The sequence below is a fragment of the Trichomycterus rosablanca genome, chromosome 20 (genome assembly GCF_030014385.1).
Source record: "Trichomycterus rosablanca isolate fTriRos1 chromosome 20, fTriRos1.hap1, whole genome shotgun sequence".
NCBI lineage: Eukaryota > Metazoa > Chordata > Actinopteri > Siluriformes > Trichomycteridae > Trichomycterus > Trichomycterus rosablanca.
This window is the reverse complement of record NC_086007.1, coordinates 20,908,825-20,933,962: the sequence shown is the minus strand read 5'-3', so window position 1 is coordinate 20,933,962 and position 25,138 is coordinate 20,908,825. Positions and strand designations below refer to the sequence as shown.

At 42.2% G+C, this 25,138-nt stretch overlaps 2 protein-coding genes across 4 annotated transcripts in view; one reads left to right on the top strand and one right to left on the bottom strand.

The window, feature by feature from the left end:
• The first annotated feature begins 468 nt into the window (after positions 1 to 468).
• rnf26 (ring finger protein 26) lies at positions 469 to 4,631 on the top strand. Its single transcript, XM_063016632.1, has one exon. It carries the CDS (start codon positions 563 to 565, stop codon positions 1,898 to 1,900), a length of 1,338 nt encoding a protein of 445 aa, XP_062872702.1. The 5' UTR covers positions 469 to 562; the 3' UTR covers positions 1,901 to 4,631.
• Positions 4,632 to 8,519: 3,888 nt separating this feature from the next.
• LOC134334567 (complement C1q tumor necrosis factor-related protein 5-like) overlaps positions 8,520 to 25,138 on the bottom strand; it is a 77,557-nt gene continuing 60,938 nt past the window's right edge. For 2 of the 3 annotated variants that reach the window (XM_063016930.1, XM_063016931.1), the window contains exons 32-33: positions 10,433 to 10,671; positions 8,520 to 9,308 (exon numbers count right to left, since the gene is read on the bottom strand). In XM_063016930.1, the coding sequence (XP_062873000.1) occupies positions 8,788 to 9,308; positions 10,433 to 10,671 (760 nt within the window). In that variant the 3' untranslated portion in view covers positions 8,520 to 8,787. Of the gene's footprint in view, positions 9,309 to 10,432; positions 10,672 to 16,835; positions 16,918 to 25,138 lie in introns of those variants that run through there. The other variant, XM_063016933.1, reaches the window with a different exon arrangement.

Here is a 25,138-nt window from a genome sequence, read left to right as displayed (position 1 = left end):
CCCGTCTGTATTCCAACACACGGAAGCGACATGACACTAGGATAAGTACCTGCTGGCTAAGTAAAATGCAACGTTTGAAGCTAATATGAATGTTTATAGTCGTTTAACTGCTTTGTTTTTTGGCACTTATGAGTTCTTCACTAAACCTAGTGCCTTTAAAATACAACAGCGTGAACGCAAAGTGAGGTTTTTGACTTGTTTAGCTAGCAGGCTAACGAGTTAGCGATGTATGCGGGTTTGAACGTAAACATCCGGCCGCTGATGGGCGCGTGTACATGTGGGTTTAATGTGAAGTCACTACCAGCTCCTGATTGATTAATCATCAGGATCATTAACGCTTCATGGACGCTTGTTTTACTGTTAACACGCAGTATTCCAAGTTTGTAAATCACGTGGATGCCAACATGGAGGCTCTCTTGCGTTTGGATTAATGTTCCTGATCATATTTTTACTTTCATTTTACATTCATTCCTCTGTGGCTGTAAACCTGGCACCATACCTGAGCAGGTGCTTTACAGAGACCTTGACCATTTGTGCCAGGCACATGTGACTAGATCCTGACATGGGTTTGCTCCACTTGGTTTTCAGCTCTGTTGGAAAGTGCCTGGATGTAATATGCTTCCTTCTAGACCTTAATTTCGTGATCGTGAACACACTAGTCCGGCTGCTCCTGACACTAATCTCCTTCATTAACAGTTTGCCCATGCTGCTTACGAGCTCTATAATGGAGTGCGGCAACTTAATCCTGTTCTACATGATCACCGTGGTGAACGGGATGACCACCGTGACCCACAATGTGATCGGAGGCTCGGTGCAGGTTCTCGGTGGCATGCTGGAGAGCTGTAAGATGATGGGCTATCTGACAGTGCATTTACTCCTGCGCATGAAGGAGCTTTTGCATCGTGGCCTGATCTCAGGACAGGGTGTGCTGCGCCAGGCCTGCGAGTGTTGTACCATCGCGTTCAGCCTGTTGCTTTACTTTGTCAATACGGTCATCAACATGCTGCTGATTGGCACGCAGAACTTGTATGCTGTGCTTGTCAGCTTGGTGGAGGCCATCTCCAGCCCTTTACAAAAAGCCTTTGAGCTGACTTTGACTGTGATGACGTTTTTTTACAGCACTCTGGTGGGTACCTCACTTCTTTTGTGGACGCCACTTAGGCTGGCTGTAGAGTTCCTGAGCTCGCTGGGGCACCTCCTGATCAGCGTCTTCCTGCTCAACTCGTACGGACTGCTGGTTACAGTGTTTATAATTGTTGGCGCCACTGCCTACCTGAATCCTGCCCTGATTCAGGCGGGAACACAGAAAGTCCTCGACTATGTCAACTCTGTGCCCGCTTTGCGCCAGCTCCAGAGGACATTACGGCGGCTTCAGAGGACATTCCAGAGGCTTTATTTGCTGGCGCGACACTTGTGGCAGAGCATGGCTGGGGCACGCAGTCGTCTCAACCCCTGGACTGCAGGACGAAGAGCTGTCGGAGCAGACGATGCAAACGTTGAGCGAGAAAATGCCGAAGGCGATGCAGCGGATTTACCCGGTGAACCAGAAATGCAAGACGACGATGCCTTAGATCACCCCCAGGACCCGCCTCTAGTGCCTGATCCCGTGGACACGGCCGTGCCTAGTTCGAGCACCCACAGGCCCCTTCAGAAAATGCCATCGGAGGAGGGCAGCAAGGCTAGCCCCGCTGAGAACCTACTTACACTCCTTCAGGAGCAGGAGGAAAGAAAGAAGTGCGTGATCTGCCAGGATAGCAGCAAGACTGTGGTGCTTCTGCCGTGTCGTCATTTGTGCTTGTGCAGGGACTGTACGGATATCTTGCTTCATCAGCCCATCTACCAGCAAAACTGCCCACTTTGCCGCCATATGATCCTCCAGACCATGGATGTATATCTGTGAGAGACTTGGATAGGTTAATTAATCTCAGGTTAATGAAAAAAGCATGATTGATTGGCTGTGTTTGAAATGGCATACTACATATTGACCCAGTATACATATACTACTCTATAGTTGAATGCACCAGGTATTTAAGTGCATTATGGCACTAGTGGTTATACAGTATGCATGATCTGTAAATCAGAGCTGGGTGTATACTGGGTGTGAGTAGTATTTTTTGTATGTCATTTCTAACACAGCCGTTGAGTGGTGTCAATCATTAAAGCCCATGTTCACACCAGCAATGTTTTTTACATCACCCAAATCACTACTTAAATCACTACTTAAGTTTACACTGTGTTAATTGCTTTGCTGAGTAATGTCCAGCTAGTTTATGGTTTGGCTTGTGTCATGTGTCACCTTTAATTCTCTGTTGGTTCTAATGAGTTACACTGATCAGCCATAACAGTAAAACCACCTCCTTGTTTCTACACTCACTGTCCATTTTATCAGCTCCACAATTACGGACTGTAGTCCATCTGTTTCTCTACATACTTTTTTTTAAGCCTGCTTTCACCCTGTTCTTCAATGGTCAGGACCCCCACAGGACCACTACAGAGCAGGTATTATTTAGGAGGTGGATCATCCTTAGCATTGCAGTGACACTGACATGGTGGTGGTGTGTTAGTGTGTGGTGTTCTGGTATGAGTGGATCAGACACAGCAGCACTACTGGAGTTTTTAAATACCGTGTCCTCTCTTTGTCCACTCTATTAGACAATCCTACCTAGTTGGTCCACCTTGTAGATGTAAAGTCGGAGACGATCGCTCATCTGTTGCTGCTATTTGAGTTGGTCATCTTCTAGACCTTCATCAATGGTCACAAGATGCTGCCCACAGGGTGCTGTTGGCTGGATGTTTTTGGTTGGTGGACTATTCTCAGTCCAGCAGTGACAGTGAGGTGTTTGAAAACTGCATAAGCATTGCTGTGTCTTATCCACTCATACCAGCACAACACACACTAACACACCACCACCATGTCAGTGTCACTGCAGTGCTGAGAATGATCCATCATCTAAATAATACCTGCATGCAGAGTCAGTAATTGTAGAACTACAAAGTGCTTCTATATGGTAAGTGGAGCTGATAAAATGGACTGTGAGTTATGCCTGATTGGTGTAAAGCAGTATGTCGAATATCTTTAGTTCACATAAAAACAAATATCTGATAGGAAGCACATTGCTTCGCTTAAATTCTTATTTCTTATTTATATTATGTTCTGTTCAGTTTGAACATTGCGCTGCCGGTGTGAACATTCAGAATGTCTGTGCAGAATTTTAAGAGCTATACCACAAAGCAGGATTTGTTGGTTGGCAAGCTTACTTTGGGGTTTTACTCAGTCATGACAGTAGCTTTATAGGTAGTTCAACATCTAACCAGCCTTGTCACCACAGTATCTGCCTATTGATATCTTACCTGCTTGGGTACAGGCTAAACTGTGGTTTAGGAAGATGTTTCATATTTAAACTAGTTAAATTCCTTCAGGTCTGACTCAGGATTATGTTGCACTTGTAAACCAAATTTAAAACAAGGACATAGTAAACTCAAAGATGAGACCAAAAAATGTACACACACTTCAATAAAATAAACCTGTATAAAATCAGCTCCACTTACCATATAGGAGCACTTTGTAGTTCTACAATTACTGATTGTAGTCCGTCTGTTTCTCTGTATGCTTCGTTAGCCCCCTTTCATGCTGTTCTTCAATGGTCAGGACCACTACAGAGCAGGTATTATTTAGGTGGTGGTGTGTTAGTGTGTGTTGTGCTGGTATGAGTGGATCAGACACAGCAGCGCTCCTGGAGTTTTTAAATACCGTGTCCACTCACTGTCCACTCTGTTAGACACTACTACCTAGTTGTTCCACCTTGTAGATGTAAAGTCGGAGACGATCGCTCATCTGTTGCTGCTATTTGAGTTGGTCATCTTTGAGATCTTCATCAGAGGTCACAGGACGCTGCCCACGGGGCGCTGTTGGCTGGATATATTTGGTTGGTGGACTATTCTCAGTCCAGCAGTGACAGTGAGGTGTTTAAAAACTCCCATCAGCACTGCTGTGTCTGACCCACTCATACCAGCACAACACACACTAACACACCACCACCATGCCAGTGTCACTGCAGTGCTCCGAATGATCCACCACCTAAATGATACCTGCTCTGTAGTGGTCTTGTGGGGGTCCTTACCATTAATGAACAACATGAAAGGGGGCTAACAAAGCATACTGTAGAAGTACAAAGTAGTAACTGTACAAAGCAGTAATTGTAGAAGTACAAAGTGCTTCTATATGGTAAGTGGAGCTGATAAAATGATTTTAACGCCTATATATACACAACATATTAGCATCTTTGTTAGTCATCACTCTAGGCCAAAGATCACATGTGCACCCATGTTATTTGCTACAGGAATGTGAATGCCAATACTGATTCCATGATACTAATTAACTGTGAATGTAAAAGTAGCCACCTTTAAAATGCTGGGTGTGTTGAGCTTGCTTTTTGGTATAGCCCTCCGGTGTCCATTCCACTGTGCTGATACTTTGCTACTGTTTGTTGAGAAGACACACAATCATTCCCTTTTATATACAGTACTAGTGAGCTTTAATCAGCCTGTGACTAATGCACACTTTTCATATGATTGTCATAAATAAGCTTTTGTATTGATTGATTGATTGTACATTAAAGTTTTATACTCGAGTGCTGAATATATCAGTTAGCTTTATTTGGAGTATTATTTTTTTTTATAGCAATCTAGGCTTAAACAGTGTTTGCACTATTTAGTGACCAACAGGGAGACAATATTGGGCACAGGTTAGTATTACAGATAACTAATGCCAGACCTTACAAAGGACGTTAAGGTTTAATGGGAACATTTGTAATGTTTTATTGATTTATTATTCTGCTACCACTGTTTTGATGACCACTAATTTTTCCTTTTATCTGATTTTTTTTATATTTCCAGAAATAATTTTAGGATCTCTTGTTAAATCAGCTGTGTATAAGTGTTTGATAATCTGCATTCAGACAAATATTGTTTTGTATTGGCCCTTAACCTTTTGTTTATTTGTGTCCATTTTTAAATGATATTGGTCCAAGCATTAAGCCTAAGTACACTTAATATGATTTAGTGAATGCTGATTCGATGAAGCTAAAACTCAGGTGGTGCAATGAAAAAGCTTATTGAACATTTATCACAGCATGATTTTATACATTTATGTTGTAATAAAATAAGACTGATGTTCAGGTATGAACTGTAATAAAATATTTTTAAAAAATTCTTTCTGGATGATTTGCTATATACTTTAATTGTCCATAGTCCATCTGTTTCTCTGCATGCTTTATCTCTTTTTCATGCTGTTCTTCAATGGTCAGGACCCCCACAGGACCACCACAGAGTATGTATTATTTAGGTGGTGGTGTGTTAGTGTGTGTTGTGCTGGTATGAGTGGATAAGACACAGCAATGCTTATGCAGTTTTCAAACACCTCACTGTCACTGCTGGACTGAGAATAGTCCACCAACCAAAAATATTCAGCCAACAGCGCCCCATGGGCGGCGTCTCATGACCACTGATGAAGGTCTAGAAGATGACCAACTCAAACAGCAGCAATAGATGAGCGATCGTCTCTGACTTTACATCTACAAGGTGGACCAACTAGGTAGGAGTGTCTAATAGAGTGGACAGTGAGTGGATCCACTCATAACCAGCACAACACACACTAACACATCACCACCATGTCAGTGTCACTGCAGTGCTGAGAATGATCCACCACCCAAATAATACCTGCTCTGTAGTGCTCCTGTGGGGGTCCTGACCATTGAAGAACTGAGTGAAAGCAGGTTAAAAAGTATGCAGAGGAACAGATGGACTACATTCAGTAATTGTAGAACTACAAAGTGCTTCTATATGGTAAGTGGAGCTGATAAATTGGACAGTGAGTGTAGAAACAAGGAGGTGGTTTTAATGTTATGGTTGATCAGTGTAAGTGTGTAAGCTAAACAACAAACACCCTGTTTTTAAGAGCAGCTGTGTATGGGTGTGTGAACAGATGATCAGAGGAGGTCAGAAAAACGTCCAAAAGTTAAAGTATTTCAGACACAACCACTGCTAAGAGGCGTATAAAACAAATTTTAGCTTCAGACTTTGTGTCAACTGTTCGGTTATTTGTAGCCCAGCGTGACCGGGTACATCGGACAAGATCCAAGAAAACAAGCTTTGTGAAGTTTGAAGTGGACAGACTCCAGAGGTTTGTACAGAGCACTGACCTTAACCCCATTTAAGTCCCTATGGGATGATTTGGAATGTTAGCCAAGCCTTTTCAGCCAGTCAGTCTCTGATCTTAGAAATGCTTTTTTAACTAAATAGGCAAAACAATTTCCACAGCCACACTTCAGTGGTAATGGAGTATAATAATGACACTGAAATTCGTCTAGGGGAATTTTCTGCCGATGTAGTTTATCAACAATATTTCATCATTAGTTCAGTTGTGATTAGAAGTATTTAGATAATGAAAAGGGTATTGTGCCCATGTTTCTACACTCACTGTCCATTTTATCAGCTCCACTTACCACATAGAAGCACTTTGTAGTTCTACAATTACTGACTGTAGTCCATCTGTTTCTCTACATACTTTTTTAACCTGCTTTTACCCTGTTCCTCAATGGTCAGGACCACTACAGAGTAGGTATTACTTGGGTGGTGGATCATTCTCAGCAGTGTGTGGTGTGCTGGTATGAGTGGATCAGACACAGCAGTGCTGCTGGAGTTTTTAAAGACCTCACTGTTAATGCGGGACTGAGAATAGTCCACCAACCAAAATATCCAACCAACAGCACCCCGTGGGCAGCGTCCTATGACCACTGATGAAGGACTAGAATATGACCAACAAAAACAGCAGTAATAGATGAGCGATCGTCTCTGACTTTACATCTACAAGGTGGACCAACTAGGCAGGAGTGTCTAATAGAGTGGACAGTGAGTGGACACAGTATTAAAAAACTCCAGCAGCGCTGCTGTGTCTGATCCACTCATACCAGCACAACACACACTAACACACCACCTAAGTAATACCTGCACTGTGGGGGTCCTGACCATTGAAGAACAGCATAAAAGCAGGTTAAAAAGGTGTTGTAGAGAAGCAGATGGACTACAGTTAGTAATTGTAGAACTACAAAGTGCTCCTGTATGGTGAGTGTGGAGCTGATAAATGGACAGGTGGTTTTAATGTTATTACTCGCATGGGTTATTACATTTCTAGCATGTGACTTCATCCCCAAATCTGTGACTAAGAGACGGAACATGGGGCGGATCCAAAAACAATGATTTCCAATAAATATTTGGAAGGTGGAGACTGACCTCACACCCTAGAGACTGTTACGTCTGCTATAACACCCTGATGACCCATACGCTCATCGCGTGGAAGCTTTAATAACCCACCAACCCATCGAAATGGCTCTGGTTTCACCTTTCATTCCTCACGTTTATTCTTTATTTAAAAAAACGTTCTCCGCATGCCTGTGCCATGCAGCGTCTGTCAAAATACTGGACGGAGTCATCTGAAAGCAAAACAGAACAGAAAGCAGAAGGGGAAAAACATGGGGTTAAACAAAAAGGAATTAAAGCAGACAGACAACATGTGAGGAATGAAAGGAGACAAATGTGCAATAAACATACAGAGACAGAACTGCATACCAGGCTTCAGAGTGTAAGCAGTAATGTTACAGCCCAGAGCCTGTAAATGTACTTACCAGTAATACCATTTCGGATTTGGTGAAGCCATTAAGCCAGGGAACATCTGTGACTTGGCACACATGAATATTTATTCCAAAATTAAGCAACACACAACACTAGTTTCCATCATATACGTCAATACATCAACATTAAAACCACCTCCTTGTTTCTACACTCAATGTGCATTTTATCAGCTCCACTTACCATATAGATGCACTTTGTCGTTCTACAATTACTGACTGTAGTCCATCTGTTTCTCTGCATGCTTTGTTAGCCCCCTTCCATGCTGTTCTTCAATGGTCAGGACCCCAACAGGACCACCACAGAGCAGGTATTATTTAGGTGGTGGATCATTCTCAGCACTGCACTGACAATGACATGGTGGTCGTGTGTTAGTGTGTGTTGTGCTGGTATAAGTGGATCAGACACAGCAGTCCACTCTGTTAGACACTTCTACCTAGTTGGTCCACCTTGTAGATGTAAAGTCAGAGACGATCGCTCATCTATTGCTGCTGTTTGAGTCGATCATCTTCTAGACCTTCATCAGTGGTCATAGGACGCTGCCCACGGGTCACTGTTGGCTGGATGTTTTTGATTGGTGGACTATTCTCAGTCCAGCAGGGACAGTGGGGTGTTTAAAAACTCCATCAGCATTGCTGTGTCTGATCCACTTATACCATGTCAGTGTCACTACAGTGCTGAGAATGATCCAGCACCTTAATAATACCTGCTCTGTGGTGGTCCTGTGGGGGTCCTGACCATTGAAGAACAGAGTGAAAATGGACAGTGAGTGTAGAAACAAGGAGGTGGTTTTAATGTTATGTTAAGATGTACCTAATAAAATAGCAGTTGAGTCTATATTGTCAAAGCTTTATTAAACAAATAAAAGTAATTGACAATTCCCTGTGATTTGCAGTACGATGCATTACAATATGTGAACATTTTACCACTTGGTTAGCTTGTTAGCTAATGTGTCAGTTTTTATTCGCATAATTGTACACAGACTTTTAAACACTTGTTTACAATAACAGTATGTTAGTGCAACTGTGGTCTAGTGGCATAAAAAAGCATCTGGTATAAATGTGTATTAGTGTAAATATTGTTGTTACATTTCTGTCTGATCTAACCAAAAACAGCAGAGTTTTTCCAATCAGAGTAGATCAGAAAGCCGACGAATGTGCTGTCCGTCTTAGTGCTGAAGAAAAGCCCCGTGTACTCACTCAAAGTCATCTGCACCCACACCTGATCACCAGGAATCAAGTGCATCAGCGTGCCCCCAGTCAGCGAGACTGGCTTGGACCAGTTACCGAACATCTGGAAGTAAGACGCCATAGAGTGTCCGTTCTTCATAAGGTCGAAATGCAGGCTGGCTTGGTACACTGTGGCATGTACGGTGAAGTAGTAAACGCCCGGCACCTTGCATGTAAAACGCCCAGTCTCGGGGTTGTAATCGCCCTGCTCGTTTAGGACGATCTTGTCGAAGCGCACGGCATCTTCCAGTGGCATGGGCATGGTGCGGGAGCCTGAAAGCTTGGCGCTGAATGCCGACTTCGGAGCCACGGCACACTCTCCTGGGGGTCCATTGTCACCCTTCTCCCCTGATTCACCTCTATCTCCGGTCAGGCCTCTCACACCTGGTTCACCTGTGAATGATTAGCAATAACAGAGTTGTCTGATATCCATCCACATGACATGACGACTAAACCTGTCAATGCAACCATTTATAGCGATGCCATACAGCTTTAGATTAGCGTATATGAGTCCATAAGGCTGGGTTGAAGTACTGGCGACGATGCAGACGCCGAGCGCACCGGTGGCGCACGTTCTTCTAAATAAACACAGTTTATTGCTAAGCTGTTTCAGCGTCCTTTTTTCTCCCTTGCCCGATTGCGTCATGCTTCCTTATCCACCAATGTTGATCCTCACTCTGATTGAGGAGAACAAAGCAGCCGTATGCATCCTGTCACCGACTCTTTGACGAGTGCAATGCGGATCAGCACTGTGTACGGAGAGACACACCCTGACAGCACTCTTTTCCCGTCTCTGTGCAGGCGCCATCAGTCAGCCAGCAGAGGTCGTAATTGCATTCGTTATGAGAGAGACCCTATCCGGATTTAATAAATCACCCCTGTATGAACAACAGGCCAATCGTTGTTCATGTGGTTGCTCAGCCCAGCCGACAGAGCTGAGACTCGATACGATGTACTCGAGATCCCAGCTCTGGTGTGCTAGCATGTGTTTTTATCGCTGCGCCACCTGAGCGGCTTAACGTGTTTAGATTTTAAAAAATACATAAAATAATTTATTTAATTTCAAATTAACAACTAACAGCCGCTTTGTTCAGCGCTCGGCTTGAGCGGTGCGGTAAAATGTCATCAAAGTGCGAATATGAGACGAATCTGCATTTGTGTGGAATAACCGTTAAATCCACAATCAAGAAGCATAAGGAAACAATAAAGAGGTAAAGCTAAAGTGCAGGTTTTCTTGTATTTTTTTCTTGATTTTTAACTATTTTTAATTGTATTTCAGTGCGTTTATCTTATATTTGTGTTATTTTCAGTGTATAAATGTCAAAAACTACCCCATTATTTTACATTAGCCTAAAATATATGCAAGTTCCACATTAACAGGTTTCCCATACATCCTTATGGGAAAAAATACCTTGAAACTCAACGCCTTGTAAACTTAACGCCACTCCCAGAACCAACTCACGTCGAGTTTCAAGGAACCACTGTACTGTATAATAAAACGAATTGTTCCGCCATACCTGTCTCTCCACGGTCTCCCCTCTCCCCTTTCTCTCCTAGCGGTGCATCTCGCCCGTCTCTGCCATCTCTTCCCGGTGGTCCTGGTCTGCCATGCAACCCCGGGGAACCTGGTGTACCTGGGCTGCCCGTGCACACGCTGTAAATCTTGTTATCCTCAACAGGATTTGAATAGTGTACCACCACAGCGATGAAGAAAAAGAAAAGAGTCCAGGACTTAAGAGCTGACATTTCTCTGAGACTGTTGGGAGAAACATAGTGATAGAACAAGAGCAAATCTGCATTATATACAGTATATTCAAGTAGTTAAGACAGACTTAAGTGTCTTTTATCCTTACAGTTTAATTTGTTAGTCTGTTTAATTTTATACTGACCGGCTCCCTAAGACCTACTATCCAATCGCCATGAAAACAGGGGAACGTGCAATACTTTAAATAACTACAATTCTATACTGTCCAAATTAAATCCACGTACAATATCTGTAAGAACTTGAATTCTATACAGTTTAAAACTGATTCTATGTGTGCAATACCTGAAATAACTACAATTCAGCATAGTACAAACTACTGTAAATCTGTGTGCAATACCTAAAATAGCTATAATTCTTTACATTCCAAACTAAATCCATGTACAATATCTGTGTTAACTTGAATTCTATACAGTTCAAAACAGATTCCTTTTTTAAAAAATATTTATCTTTATGCATTTTCTCCCCTTTTTTTCCCTTTTAGCGCGTCCAATTGCGTCATGCTTCCTCTCCACCAATGCAGATCCCCGCTCTGATTGAGGAAAACGAAGCTAACCCACGCCCCCTCCGACACGTGGGCAGCATGCCGTATGCATCTTATCACCTACACTTTGACGAGTGCAATGCAGCTTAGCTGCGTGTACGGAGGGACACACCCTGAGAGCACTCTCTTCTCATCTCTGTGCAGGCGGCATCAATCAGCCAGCAGAGGTCGAAATTGCATTAGTCATGAGAGAGAGACCCTATCCGGCTCATCTTTATCTTACTCAAGGGTCATGGTGGGCTCGAGTCATTGGGCAAAATGCAGGAAACACCCCTGACAGGTTGCCAGTCCATTACAATGCAAACACACATACACACCCTAGAGGGACTGTAGTAGCTCCAATTAACCTGACTGCATGTCTATGGAGTGTGAGGGGAAACTCACACAGACATGGGGAGAACATGCAACCTCCATACAGAAAGGACCCGGACCGCTCCACATGGGAATCGAACCCATAACCTTCAGTGCTACCCACCGAGCCACTATGCTGCCCCATACAGCTTTGAATGGGTATTATACTTATGCAGAATTGTTTATGTTTTCCTAATCTCAGAGCACTACATGAAAGATTGTTAATGTTCTCTACTTTTTAGAGGTTTGAATCTCAAAAGAGCTGCAGAGGTGCTATAGACCAGTCAGACATCTGCACAGACACTACTGGCTAGTATCAAGGGTGGGTGGCCAAAAAAAGCTCAGCCATTGGGAGGTACACTTGATGTTCCTCCTGGTTACTTTTAAAATGATTAAAGCTTATTCTGCCTTTTTATCATTACTGATAACTTACCAATACTATAATGGTAAAACAACAAAAGCAGTATGTATGGTGGCGCAGATAGTAATGTGTCACATGATGTGGTCCTATACACTGCCTGTAAAGAGTGTGTTACAATAATTTCCTCTTACCTCCAATGTTTTGGTTGTCCCTTTTCTATCAGCTGAATAATAATTAAGCTTAATACAACAAAAAGTTCCACTGTAAGCGGTTTTTTTTTTTATTAAAAAAATTGGTAATAAAGGTTTACTGTATGTGTAAGTGTATTTCAATGGTCTTTCAAAACCCTGAATGAAAGGAGCAGCACATTAATGTATGCTCAAGTATAATTCATAACAGATCCCTTCAAATTATAACAAAAATGATGAATAAATCACATCGTCAGTAACTTTAGGAAGCATTCATTAAATGGTAGGGGTTCAGGATAATCCCCCAGGCCAGACGTTTCTGAGACGACTATAAAAAATCATTCGGGTTTTTTTTGTCTTTCAAACAGCTGGTTTGAGTCAAAAGAAAGTGCTGACTCACACCACTAGTGCAAACAAAGCATGCCTCATAAGACAGACAAGAATGCACAAGCAGAAATCTTAAATTTATGAGAATCAGTCGTGTCCTAGCTGCCTCGGGGTCTCTGGTTCCAGTAAAAGCCAATGCTATCTCAAGGGACTGTGTTTGTGTACTTTAGATGTGTTCAGACCCTTTCAATCCATGTCAAAACACAATAGAACAATGATTTGTCTAAATATTATGACTTAAGCTCAACCAACCATATATTGAAAATATAGCTACAAGAAAATGGTAAAACCATTTGGATTTACTGAGTTTATTAAAAAAGTTGAGCTATTGGTTGGTGATGCTATCTGTTACACTAACCCACCATTGCTTAGCTCTAGAGATCAAATCTCAGACATGATTGGCTAAGTCTGACAGATGGATTTGTGCCCTGTCCAGGATATTTCTGCCTTGCACCCAGTGTTGCTTTGTGTAATCGGATCCATCATGATCCAATCCAATTGCCCGATTGCATTACGCTTCCTCTCTACTGATGCTGACCTCCACTGCTGATTGAGGAGAGCGAGACTGACACACGCCCCCTTCGACACATGTGCAGTAGCCAACTGCATCTTTTCACCCGCATGAGGCGAGTTCATATGTGGACCAGCCTTGAGTACAGAGAGCCACACCCTGATTAACACATTATTTCCCTAGGTCATAATTGCATCAGTTATGAGGTCCCTGCTCTGGCTCGCACCCTGTATGAACAACAAGCCAATGTTGTTCATGTAGGCGCCCAGCCCAGCCAGATGGCAGAGCTGAGTTTCGAACCAACAAGTTTCGAACCAACATCAGGACAACACCAATGTTTCTTACATAATCAGAAAGTTTTGTGTGAAAGTCAATAAGAGAAATGACTATGGGTCTTGGTGCAGAAGCAACCCTCTGGGGGAAAAATACATACACACTTGGGTGACTGAAAGAGGGAATGATAGGATGAGCTGAGTATCATCAGCCTAGGAATGGTAAAAGAAGGCTTGTGGAAAATAAAAGGACCAAATACAGAGCCCTGTGGTACTCCACTCCACTCCACTTAATCTTCACAAAGATTGCAAGGACCTGTATTTGGCTGACTCTTTTATCCAAAGCGACTTACAATACTGTGGCAGTATACTGTCTAAGCAATTAAGGGGTTAAGGGCCCAACAGTGACAACCTGGCAGATTATCAAAAAGTTGAGCTATTGGTTGGTGATGCTATCTGTTACGCTTGCCCACCACTGCTTAGATTCAATCTCTGACCGATGGATTTGTGCCCTGTCTATGGTATTTCTGCCTTGCGCCCAGTGTTTCTCAATGTAATTTGAACCACCATGACCAGGACCCAAAATTTAAAACTTTATTAATCCTCTGTAATTTTGTATTGCATTATTTACTCATAAACTACTACTAGGAATGGTAAAAGAAGCCATGTGGAAAATAAAAGAACCAAATACAGAGCCCTGTGGGACTCCACTCCACTTAATCTCCACAAAGATTGCAAGGACCTGGGTTCAATCCTCATGCAATACACTGCCTGTAAAGAGTGCATGTTTTTGCCTTGTCTCTGTGTATTTTATTAATTCCTCCTTCCATTATTAATTCCTCCTATCTCCAATGTTTTGCTTGCCCTTTTTTGGGCAGTTGTAGCCTAGCAGTTGAGGTACTGGACTAGTAATCAGAAGATCGCTGGTCCAACCCCACCACTGCCAGGTTGTCACTGTTGGGCACTTGAGCAAGGCCCTTAACCCTCAGTTGCTTAGACTTTATATTGTCACAGTACTGTAAGTCGCTTTGGATAAAAGTGTCTGCTAAATGCTGAAAATGTAAATCCCCTCCATGACACCTGGCATAAACACCCTTACAGGTGGGAAGCCATCCACCGCCATGCTAAACCAGCTATTGTAAGGTGGGAAAGGGTAGATAGGAGAACGCTGTGATTTACTGTTGCAAATGCTGCAGACAGGTTGAATAAGACCTGGTGATAGTTTGGCTCATCTGCTGCCTTTAAATCAGACTGATACTGATCTTGGAGGTAGAGAATTTAAGAATTTTGGACAGAAAAGAGAGGAGTGATACAGGTCTGTAGTTGTGTATGCTTTTGGTGTCCAGTGTAGGTTTTTAAGAAGGGGAACCTTCTTAAAAGCTGTGGGTAACAGATGTGAAGGAGTTGTTGATGTTGGGTGCAATAAAGCAGAGAAGGTATTGGAAGATTGTTTGAAGGATTGTAGATGGGATATGATCCAGTGGACAGGTTGTGCAGTTGCTTGATGGGAGTAGTTGTGAGTGAGATAGGGGGTTAAGGGTTAGCAGAAGTAATGGTAGACTATTGGCATAAGCATAAGCAGTATAGAAGGGAGTGGAAAAAAGATGGCATGAAGCCTGCATGGCTCGGTAAGAGACTTGTTGCAGGATGTCTCCATAACAGTCCCTTGGACAGGAGAGTGGTAAGGTTAAGTGGTAATATTAAGTTTAGATTTCCTCCATTTTCTCTCAGCTGCTCTTAATTCTCTTCTGTTCCTGTGCAATGCATCCAAAAGCCAAAAGGCAGTGTGGGAAAGTTTTCCCGGTTTGAGAGAGGAAGGGCAGAGATTATCAACTGATGAAGAAAGGGAGGGGAGTAAGCAAGTCCTATCAGCTACCTGATGACCGTTGTCAATAAGGTTCTGCAAGTTATTAAATTCAACGGTTTACATCTTCTCCAGCTGGAAACATACACCAATCAGCCATAACATTAAAACCACCTCCTTGTTTCTACACTCACTGTCCATTTTTATCAGCTCCACTTACCATAGAAAAGCACTTTGTAGTTCTACAATTACTGACTGTAGTCCATCTGTTTCTCTGCATGCTTTGTTAGCCCCCTTTCATGCTGTTCTTCAATAGTCAGGACTCTCCCAGAACCACTACAGAGCAGGTAATATTTGGGTGGTGTCAGCACTGCAGTGACACTGACATGGTGGTGGTGTGTTAGTGTGTGTTGTGCTGGTATGAGTGGATCAAAAACAGCAATGCTGATGGAGTTTTTAAACACCTCACTGTCACTGCTGGACTGAGAATAGTCCACCAACCAAAAATATATCCAGCCGTCCTGTGACCACTGATGAAGGTCTAGAAGATGACCAACTCAAACAGCAGCAATAGATGAACGATCGTCTCTGACTTTACATCTACAAGGTGAACCAACCAGGTAGGAGTCTAATAGAGTGCACAGTGAGTGGACACGGTATTTAAAAACTCCAGGGCTGCTCAGGTGGCGCAGCGGTAAAACACACGCTGTTCACCAGAGCTGAGATCTCGAATACATTGTATAGAATCTCGGCTCTGTCTGCCGGCTGAGGCTGAGTGGCTACATGAACAACGATTGGCCTGTTGTTCAGATAAGAAGTGGGACTAAAGCCGGATGGGGACTCTCTCTCAGACTAGTGCGATTACGACCTTTGCTGGCTGGTTGGTGGCGCCTGCACAGAGATGGGGAAGGAGTGCGGTAAGGGGTGTGGCCCTCCGTGCACAGCCCTGTACCGCACTGCGCTCGTCAAAGTGTGGGTGATAAGATGTTCGATTGCTGTGCACGTTTCTGAGGGGGCGTGGAGCAGCCTCGTCCTCCTCAATCAGGAGCAGGGACCAGCATTAGTGAGAGGATTGACGGGTAGAAATTGGATACGCTAAAGTGGGAGAAAAAACTTTGTCCGATCCACTCATAACACACCACCACCATGTCAGTGTCACTGCAGTGCTGAGAATGATCCACCACCTAATAATACCTGCTCTGTGGTGGTCCTGACCATTGAAGAACAGGGTGAAAGGAGGTAAAAAAGTAAGTAGAGAAACAGATGGACTACAGTCAGTAATTGTAGAACTACAAAGTGCTTCTATATGGTAAGTGGAGCTGATAAAATGGACAGTGAGTGTAGAAACAAGGAGGTGGTTTTAATGTTATGGCTGATCTAAAATGTCTCATTACCACTGTGATACAAGCAAGTCCTATTGTTTGGAATTGCAAGTATCCATCATTTAGCACCATTTAACTTGATATGCTTTGACTAGAGAACTTTTTATAACAAAATATTGAGTTTGCATAGTATACAAAGCACATAAACAGAGTCTTTATCCATTTAAACTGTTAAACACATCCACTTATAACTATGAATTGTAAGAATTGTCAAAAAAAAGTCTGCATTTCCTAAATACAAGTCATGGATGTGAACCTCTCCCTTTTAAAACACTCCTCTTAAAATATTCCCTCAGTGGGTTGTGAAATCATGAACACACAACCCAGCTGTAAACAAAAGAATCAAATAAGAACTTACCAATCGTTTTTTCAGAGCTTCACAGGAATGTCAGAGTAGAAAGGAGTAAAAACTGTAAGGTGTTTACGTCCCTGGCTGGGGAGTCTGGGAAAAAGTGAGCACTGAGGATTTGAGAGGAAATGGGAATGCAAGCCAATTAGAAAAAGAAGGAGGGTACGAGGCGGTGAGGGAGAGAGGGAGAAGAATCCAGTGGATGAAGAGGGTGTTTTAAGAAAACAAAGAAATAAGGGGTGGGATTACAAGTCTAGACGGCTCCAAATGTCTGATTAATTATTTTTAAATCACAGACTAATGAAGCCACTAATGAATCACAGCACTGAAGTCAACTGAATATATTTACTGTATTTACAACCCCAAATCAGAAAAAAGCACAAATTCCACTTAAAACTTTACTGTGCAAAAAAAGAAGCCTTAAGTTAACTTCTCTGGGCTTGGAAGCATCTAGGATGGACCATCACACAGTGGAAAACGTATATTGTCATCAGATGAATCAGCATTTCAGGTCTTTTTTGGAAAAATATTTATGCCGTGTGCGCCGGACCAAAGACAGGGGTCTGTCATGGTATGGGGCTGTGTCAGTACCCTTGGCAAAGGTCATTTACACTTCTGTTATGGCAGCATTAATGCAGAAAAGTACATTGAGATCTTAGAGCAACATATGCTGCCTTCAAGACGTCATCTTATCCAGGGCAGGGACGTTCATGCATTTTTCAATAAGACAATGCAAAACCACATGCTGCACACATTACAAAGGCATGGCTGTGGAAGAAGAGGGTACGGGTACTGGACTGGCCTGCCTGCGGTCCTGTTTGCAGGAAGAATGGGACAAAATAAAAGCTGAAACATTAAATCACTTGGTATCCTCGGTACCAAAACGTCTTTTAAGTGTGGTGAAAAGTAATAGCAACATTACAAAGTGGTAAATGCTTTACTGTCCCAACTTTTTTGTGTTGCAGACCTGAAATGCAGGAATGGAAGTTGATCAGACAAAACATAAATATCTCAGGTTCATCCTGTCTGCAAGTAAATGTAAAGAACTGATTTGGGGTTGTATATTAAAAGTGCTTTTTACTTCACCCTTGAGTTCAGACCAAATAAGAGCCACCCTTCCCCCATGCTTATATTGCCTACATCCTCTCCTTGAGTTCCTCTCCTTCCAATAAAATAACCACAGGGTTTATAGTGGAAGATTTTCATTGGGTTTAGCAGTTCATTAGTCATGGGTTGCCTCTTCGATCCATTTGGAGGACAGATCTGACGTTGGCCATCATTAAATCTGGTAGATTGTCAATGAACGTAGCTGCAGTAGCAGATGTAATAATACACTTGAATTTGTATATGGATACGACTCAGTCATTGACTTAACCATTAGTTGATCACATTCAAACATTAAATATGAGGGTTCTTCAAAATGTTTCCACACTTTATATATATATATATATATTGCATTAGTTATGAGAGAGACCCTATCCGACTTTAATATCCCACTCCTATCTGAACAACAGGCCAATCGTTGTTCAAGTGGCCTCTCAGCCCAGCCGGCAGGCAGAGCTGAGACTCAATACGATGTATTCGAGATACCAGCACTGGTGTTCCAGCGTGTGTCACCTTCCACTGCATTTTTCCAACGTAATGCCATCAGCAAAAAATGTTTTTGGTTGAGTGTGAAGCCACTGATGCACCGCTGCTTTCACATCATCACATGAAAATCTTCTTCCCCCTTTGATGCACAAGCTAAGCAAACCCCTTCTAATGCACAACATGGGTAAAAATGACCCATATTCATCCATTCAAGAATATTTTCATATGCACATTTGTCAGTTATTCATGTATTTGCTGTCTTAGCTAATAAAAGCTATCTATACTAGAATATGTAAACAGCTAGCAAGCAAATAGTATTGGACATATTCAAGATTCAAGAGCCTAATCTTTGGTTGTCTTTCAAAAGATCTAAATATGTTTTTGACTACAAACACTTACAAATGTCAGTAGTTTCTGACATTTTTGACCCATGTTGTGCATTAGAAGGGTAGTGATACAAAAATGATTTTTATTAAAAAAGCAAAAAATATAAAACTGAAATAAGGATTTGTGATGATCAAAAACAAGTTAATTGAACAATTCATGGAAGCTTGAATGACGAAATTAATTTATTGCAAAGATATAAAAAATAAAAACTCAGTTGGGTCACTTTTGACCCAGGTTGTGCATCAAAGGGTTAAAGCTTCTTTGAGCGGTCCAAAAAAGTGGAAATCAGATGACGCCTAATCCGAGCTATAAGCTCCCTCTGAGTCTCTCAGACACGACCAATTACTACTCCTCACGCCCTCACTTTTTTCACTGTACAACAAATAAAGAAGCCATGCTGAGTAAACAAGACATGTTTATTATTTAAACTATCACTTAAATAAAAAAGTGCATAGAAAATAAACATGATTAGAAACTTTTCTTTTTACAATTATGTACATTTTCCTCATACATTCGTCCTTAAGAAGTCTGCGTTTTGTCACTGAATGTTTTTATCCTTCATTTCTGTGATATGGGAAAACACTGATTGAGAAAATCAAATCGTCAGCATTAACTAACACGATTCGTTAGAGCTTAAGAGAAAGAGGAAACGTAAGACGTCGTAAGACGAATAAGAAACAAGGTGTCTGAAGCTTCTCATAATACAGCTGGGTAAAGTCTTACAGAAGTACGTAGACTGAGATGAGATCTTTGACCTGCGTACGCAGATAGATGCTGCACAAATAAATAAATACAATCTATACCATTATAGAACCGTTATAGAACATCACATTAAAATTCAACTCAAGTCCAGACAGAAATATGGGAACGAGTTCGGGTAAAACAAAGAGCTGTTTTTGTTTGGTTTTGTTGTTTTTTGTTGTTTCCTGACATCCAGAAACTGTTAAAATGTACAAAGAATAAAAATGAGAACTACAGCATTGAAACATGGCTAACTTCTTAAACTTTACAACCACATTGTACAGATTTTTATTCTGTTATTGTTATTATCATTATTTATTTATTTTTATGTTTGTTTTTTTAATATTATCAATCCAATCCCAAGTCCGACACTCATTCAACCCCCTACCTAGCAGACCGGGAAGAAACAAAATGGAAAGAAAAGTATGGCGTTAAAATAGGGCCTTAAAATTGCCCGATTGCGTCACGCTTCCTCTCCACCAATGCCGATCCCCGCTCTGATCGAGGAGAACGAAGCTAACCCACGCCCCCTCCGACACGTGGGCAGCATGCCGTACGCATCTTATCACCTACACTTTGACGAGTGCAGCTCAGCGTTGTGTACGGAGAGACACACCCTGACAGCACTCTTTTCTCATCTCTGTGCAGGCGCCATCAATCAGCCAGTCATGAGAGAGAGACCCCATGCGGCTTAGTCCCGCCCATATCTGAACAACAGGCCAATCGTTGTTCATGTGGACGCTCAGCCTCAGCCGGCAGGCAGAGCTGAGATTCGATACGATGTATTCGAGACCCCAGCCCTGGTTCCAGTGTGTTTTTACGACTGCGCCACCTGAGCGGCCGTATTTTACATTTATTCGCTGCGCTTTCGGTCTCGCTTTCAGTGCTTTTTTTTGTACTCCGCTCATTTACGCTTTTCTCAGCCTTTCTCTCAGCTCAAAATTTTTTCTCAAGTTAGAGTTCTGGCCCTGCTTTTACGGGTGGGCGAGAACTCATCACTCATTGAATGCTGGAAATAAGCCCCCTGCCAGAACCCTATTTTGACGGGTGGGCGGGATCTCGTCAGTCGTTTGCTGCTGGAGATAATCCCCGCTCACCGAGTACCTTAAATCCCGAATGCCTGACTACATACAGTGTTGCCAGATTGGGTGGTTTTCCACCAAATTGGGCACATTTTGTTGGAAATTGGCAGGTGGACAAAATTTGGGCTGGTTTGTAATCATTTTGGTGGCTACTACTGTTTTCTAAAGCAGCTGGAATATAAATAGGCCTACCACGTCCAACCCATTGTCAAAAGTTTGATTAACAGGTAATTCTTTCCGGTCCGTTAATCTAAGTAATACGTTAAATATTCCAATAAACAAGCAGTTAAACACACTGGTGTTTGTTATGTGGCTGATTATTATTATTATTAGTAGTGGTATAGATCAGTAATGCAGCATATTTTCTTGTAAGCAAAACAACAAAATATAGTTACATTATTATTATTAAAATGCAAATGCTTACAGGCTACTGTAGTACTGTACCACTTATCGAGTATCATAGCCCCCATGGTAATTTATTGACTGTTTGTTTTGGTGCCACTGTGGCCGCCTGACTGGGTGAAGTTACCATGGCAATTTGTTGCTGACCATCCCCCTTGAACCCTTGACCCATTAATATACCCATCTAATTTTTAGGTGAGTTCACCCCCCTCTTCCCCATGATCAAGATTCCACTGAAAAAAGTGTCAACTTGTCACTGACGAGATTTAAGAAGATTGAGAGAGATGTATTTACAGAAGATGAGTGCACGGAAGACGAGTGATATTTGGATGCATTTTCATGCAGTAAATCAATTGCAATCAAGATGTCAGTACAAGTAACTCAAGTGAACCGGATCACATTACTGAGTGACTCAGATTAACCCAAGTCCATACAATGAACCGAACTGACCACCACTATTAGGGAGACAAGGATGTCTGCACTCTGTAGGATGTACTCGGTGAGCGGGGCTTATCTCCAGCAGCCAATGAGTGATGAGATCCCGCCCGCCCGTCAAAATAGGGTTCTGGCGGGGCTTATTTCCAGCAGCCAATGTGTGAAAGCAAGACTGGGAAAAGCGCGACTGAGAAAAAGCACAGCGAAAAACAAAAATCTGACTATTTACAAATGTAAAATACAAAGTGGACTCAAAATCTGCTTTTTGAATGTCAAAATCTGCTTTTTGGGTTCTCAAAATCTGCTTTTTGGTTCTCAATACTTTCGGCCCTATTTTGACGCCATAGAAAAGTCTCAAAATGCTTCACAACTGCAATGCTTCAGTGAGAGAGCATACACAGGCACAGAAAACCGATACATGTCAATATTGAAAACGCTGCACGTTACTCTAAACTGTATCTGTAACACAAAGCCATTATAGATTATAGACATTAAACATTGCTATTAACCGTTATGAAACTGCTGTTTGCTACTGTAACTAAGTTTGTCTGTCCATTCCGTATATCGTGTAGATATTGTAAATATCGAAATACAAGTTACTATCCATACATAATGTTTAGGTAGAATATATTTAATAATCATGTACGTAGTATACATATATACCGAGGAGCAAGTACAGGACGCCGTGTGGTACCACTGCTGTGGCGTGGAAGAATAAAGTCCAGAGACTTCTTCTCTATATTATAGTTGGAGTGAAATGAACACGTGGAAACGTCTTGAACGAAGCCCTTAAACAAAGAGTAGTAGTATTCCGTACATCGTACATCATCGTCTGTCAGACGATAGATAGATGCAGGTTCTGTACAATCCCACCGAAATGAAACGTCGTGAGAGCGCTGGTGTGATAGGGGCCGGGATCCTTGAAGCCCCGTCGGAAAAGTACGCCCGCACCGTCCCAACGTAAAGCTGTCCCGTCCCTGCTTTTCACATCGGAACAATCGTTCGATAAAAGTGATCAAGATAGAGATCATGAATTGAAAAAATACATTCAACAAAGGCCTAGCTGCAGAGTTCAGCCCGGCCCTGTGCCGCATCCAGAGAGCCGGACTTGGGCGAACTCTTTATACCTGAATCGATGACACGACCAACGCCGCGAGGACCGGAGTCCAAGCGAGAAGTTGCGGCAACACCCTCGAACCAATCAAATCGAAAAAAAGCAGCCAATCCGGATCAATATAAATCATACGTAATGACATGCTGAGTCAGGAACTGAGGCTTGCATCTGCCTTAAACAGATATTAGAGTTAATAAGACAACGCTACAACCAAAATAATAAAAAAAATAGAACACTGGCCTTTAGTGGCTCGTGAGCCAGAGGTGCACGACACAGCAACTGAGTCAGGAGGTATGTACCTGCAACATCCATCCATAATCTCCCTCTCGAAATCCCTTTGATACAACTCAGTCCTAATAGATAAACAATATGAGGTCAAACGAAAATGACAACAGTGTTAAAAAAGCATCCGTAAAAACTCATCCCATCCCGCTTTCCAAATGTTTCCCGTTATTAAAACCTTTACAGAGACTCGGAGAAGGCCACAGAACCGAACCGTTCTTCACAAAAATGATTCCATCCAAAATTCTAATCAATTCTTAACTATCAGTTATAATAAACGATGGGATTTATTCACAAACGAGAAGTAATGCAACGAAGGCACCACACCTCTGTTATCGCAATGACATAACAGCCATCCTAAAAAGAAAAAAAAGACCCTAATTGATGCCTCTTTTCCATTGCAAGGTACACCGATCAGCCATAACATTAAAACCACCTCTTTGTTTCTACACTCACGGTCCATTTTATCAGCTCCACTTACCATATGGAAGCACTTTGTAGTTTTACAATTACTGCATGTAGTCCATCCGTTTCTCTGCATCCCTTTTATGCTGTTCTTTAATAGTCAGGGCTCTCCCAGAACCACTACAGAGCAGATATTATTTAGGTGGTGGATCATTCTCAGCCCTGCAGTGACACTGACATGGTGCTGGTGTGTTAGTGTGTTAGTGACCTCACTGTCCCTGCTGGACTGAGAATAGTCCACCAACCAAAAATATCCAGCCAACAGCACCCCATGGGCAGCGTCCTGTGACCACTGATGAAGATCTCAAAGATGACCAACTCAAACAGCAGCAACAGATGAGCGATCGTCTCTGACTTTACATCTACAAGGTGGAACAACTAGGTAGGAGTGTCTAATAGAGTGGACGGTGAGTGGACACGGTATTTAAAAACTCCAGGAGCGCTGCTGTGTCTGATCCACTCATACCAGGACAACACACTAACACACCACCACCATGTCAGTGTCACTGCTGTGCTGAGAATGATCCACCACCTAAATAATACCTGCTCTGTGGTGGCCCTGACCATTGAAGAACAGCATGAAAGGGGGCTAACAAAGCATGCAGAGAAACAGATGGACTACAGTCCAAAGTGCTTCTATATGGACAGTGGAGCTGATAACATGGACAGTGAGTGTAGAAACAAGGAGGTGGTTTGAATGTTATGGCTGATCAGTGAAGCAATTTGGCGAAAAACAAGAGGTATACTCTCTAAGCAATTGAGGGTTAAGGGCCTTGCTCAAGGGTCAAACAGTGACAACCTGGCAGTGGTGGGGCTTGAACCAGTACCCTATCCGCTAGGCTACAACTGCCATGAGCCTTGAGCAACTGGAAACTGGACAACAGTTCTGGATACCAATACATCCCGTATGGAACAATGCAATGGAAAAGAGGATTAAATAGAGAGGATAAAATAACCAAACTGGTACAAAACGAGCACAGAGTGTGCTTCGAATGGCTAGCTAGAGCCTCAATGCAGTGCCAAGGCAACATGTGTCAAGCTGGGAAGAAGACTGATGTTCAGTGCACGAGAGAGAACGTCCTCCGTTCCTCCACGGATATAGTGCTTATGAAGGGTTTTAATCAAGGTCTAGCCCACAAGGTGTTCGTGGCAAATTCCTTGGGGGTGTATGATCTATGAAAATAATCTATGTTTTGCAATAATAAAATAGATGGTAACTTAATTCTTTAATTTGCATTTTAATCGAGCAAACGGTGGAGTGTTTGGGTGTGGTATTAAGGCTGGCACTAGGGGGCCGGGGGAAGGACGACGACGATATATTATTTAAAATATTTGTGACTGACTAGGATTGGCATTGAGAGCCACTGGTGGACTGCGCTCTACGCAAACTACCGATTCAGTCTTTGGAATTAAAATTTTTTAAAAATAATAATAAAGGAAGGAAAATGAAAGTAAAAAATTCCACTATAAAAATAAGGACCAAGCATTAGTGTTGTAAACCGCTATCTACTACAAAATGTTGTTAAAATAAATACAATATTTTATTAAAAATATAAATATCGATAAGTGCTGTTCACTAGTGAGTGCTTTTCAGTTTTCCGTATAGAAAAATATACATATTATTTACATATCACAAGAAAGAATGACATGTACCGCCTACGACAAAAGCACAATTTTAAAACGACTCACCTCGACGATTCTAATGATTCCAGAATTCCAGAATAATTCGATGCCCTTAAGAACTAGCTATAAACAGGCCTTAAACATGCACGTCTAATACGACTATAAGTAGCTTGCGATAAAAAATAGCCACC

Bases quoted from the DNA above. Each gene is read 5' to 3' on its own strand.
- rnf26 (XM_063016632.1), top strand. From the start codon at position 563: ATGGGTTTGCTCCACTTGGTTTTCAGCTCTGTTGGAAAGTGCCTGGAT.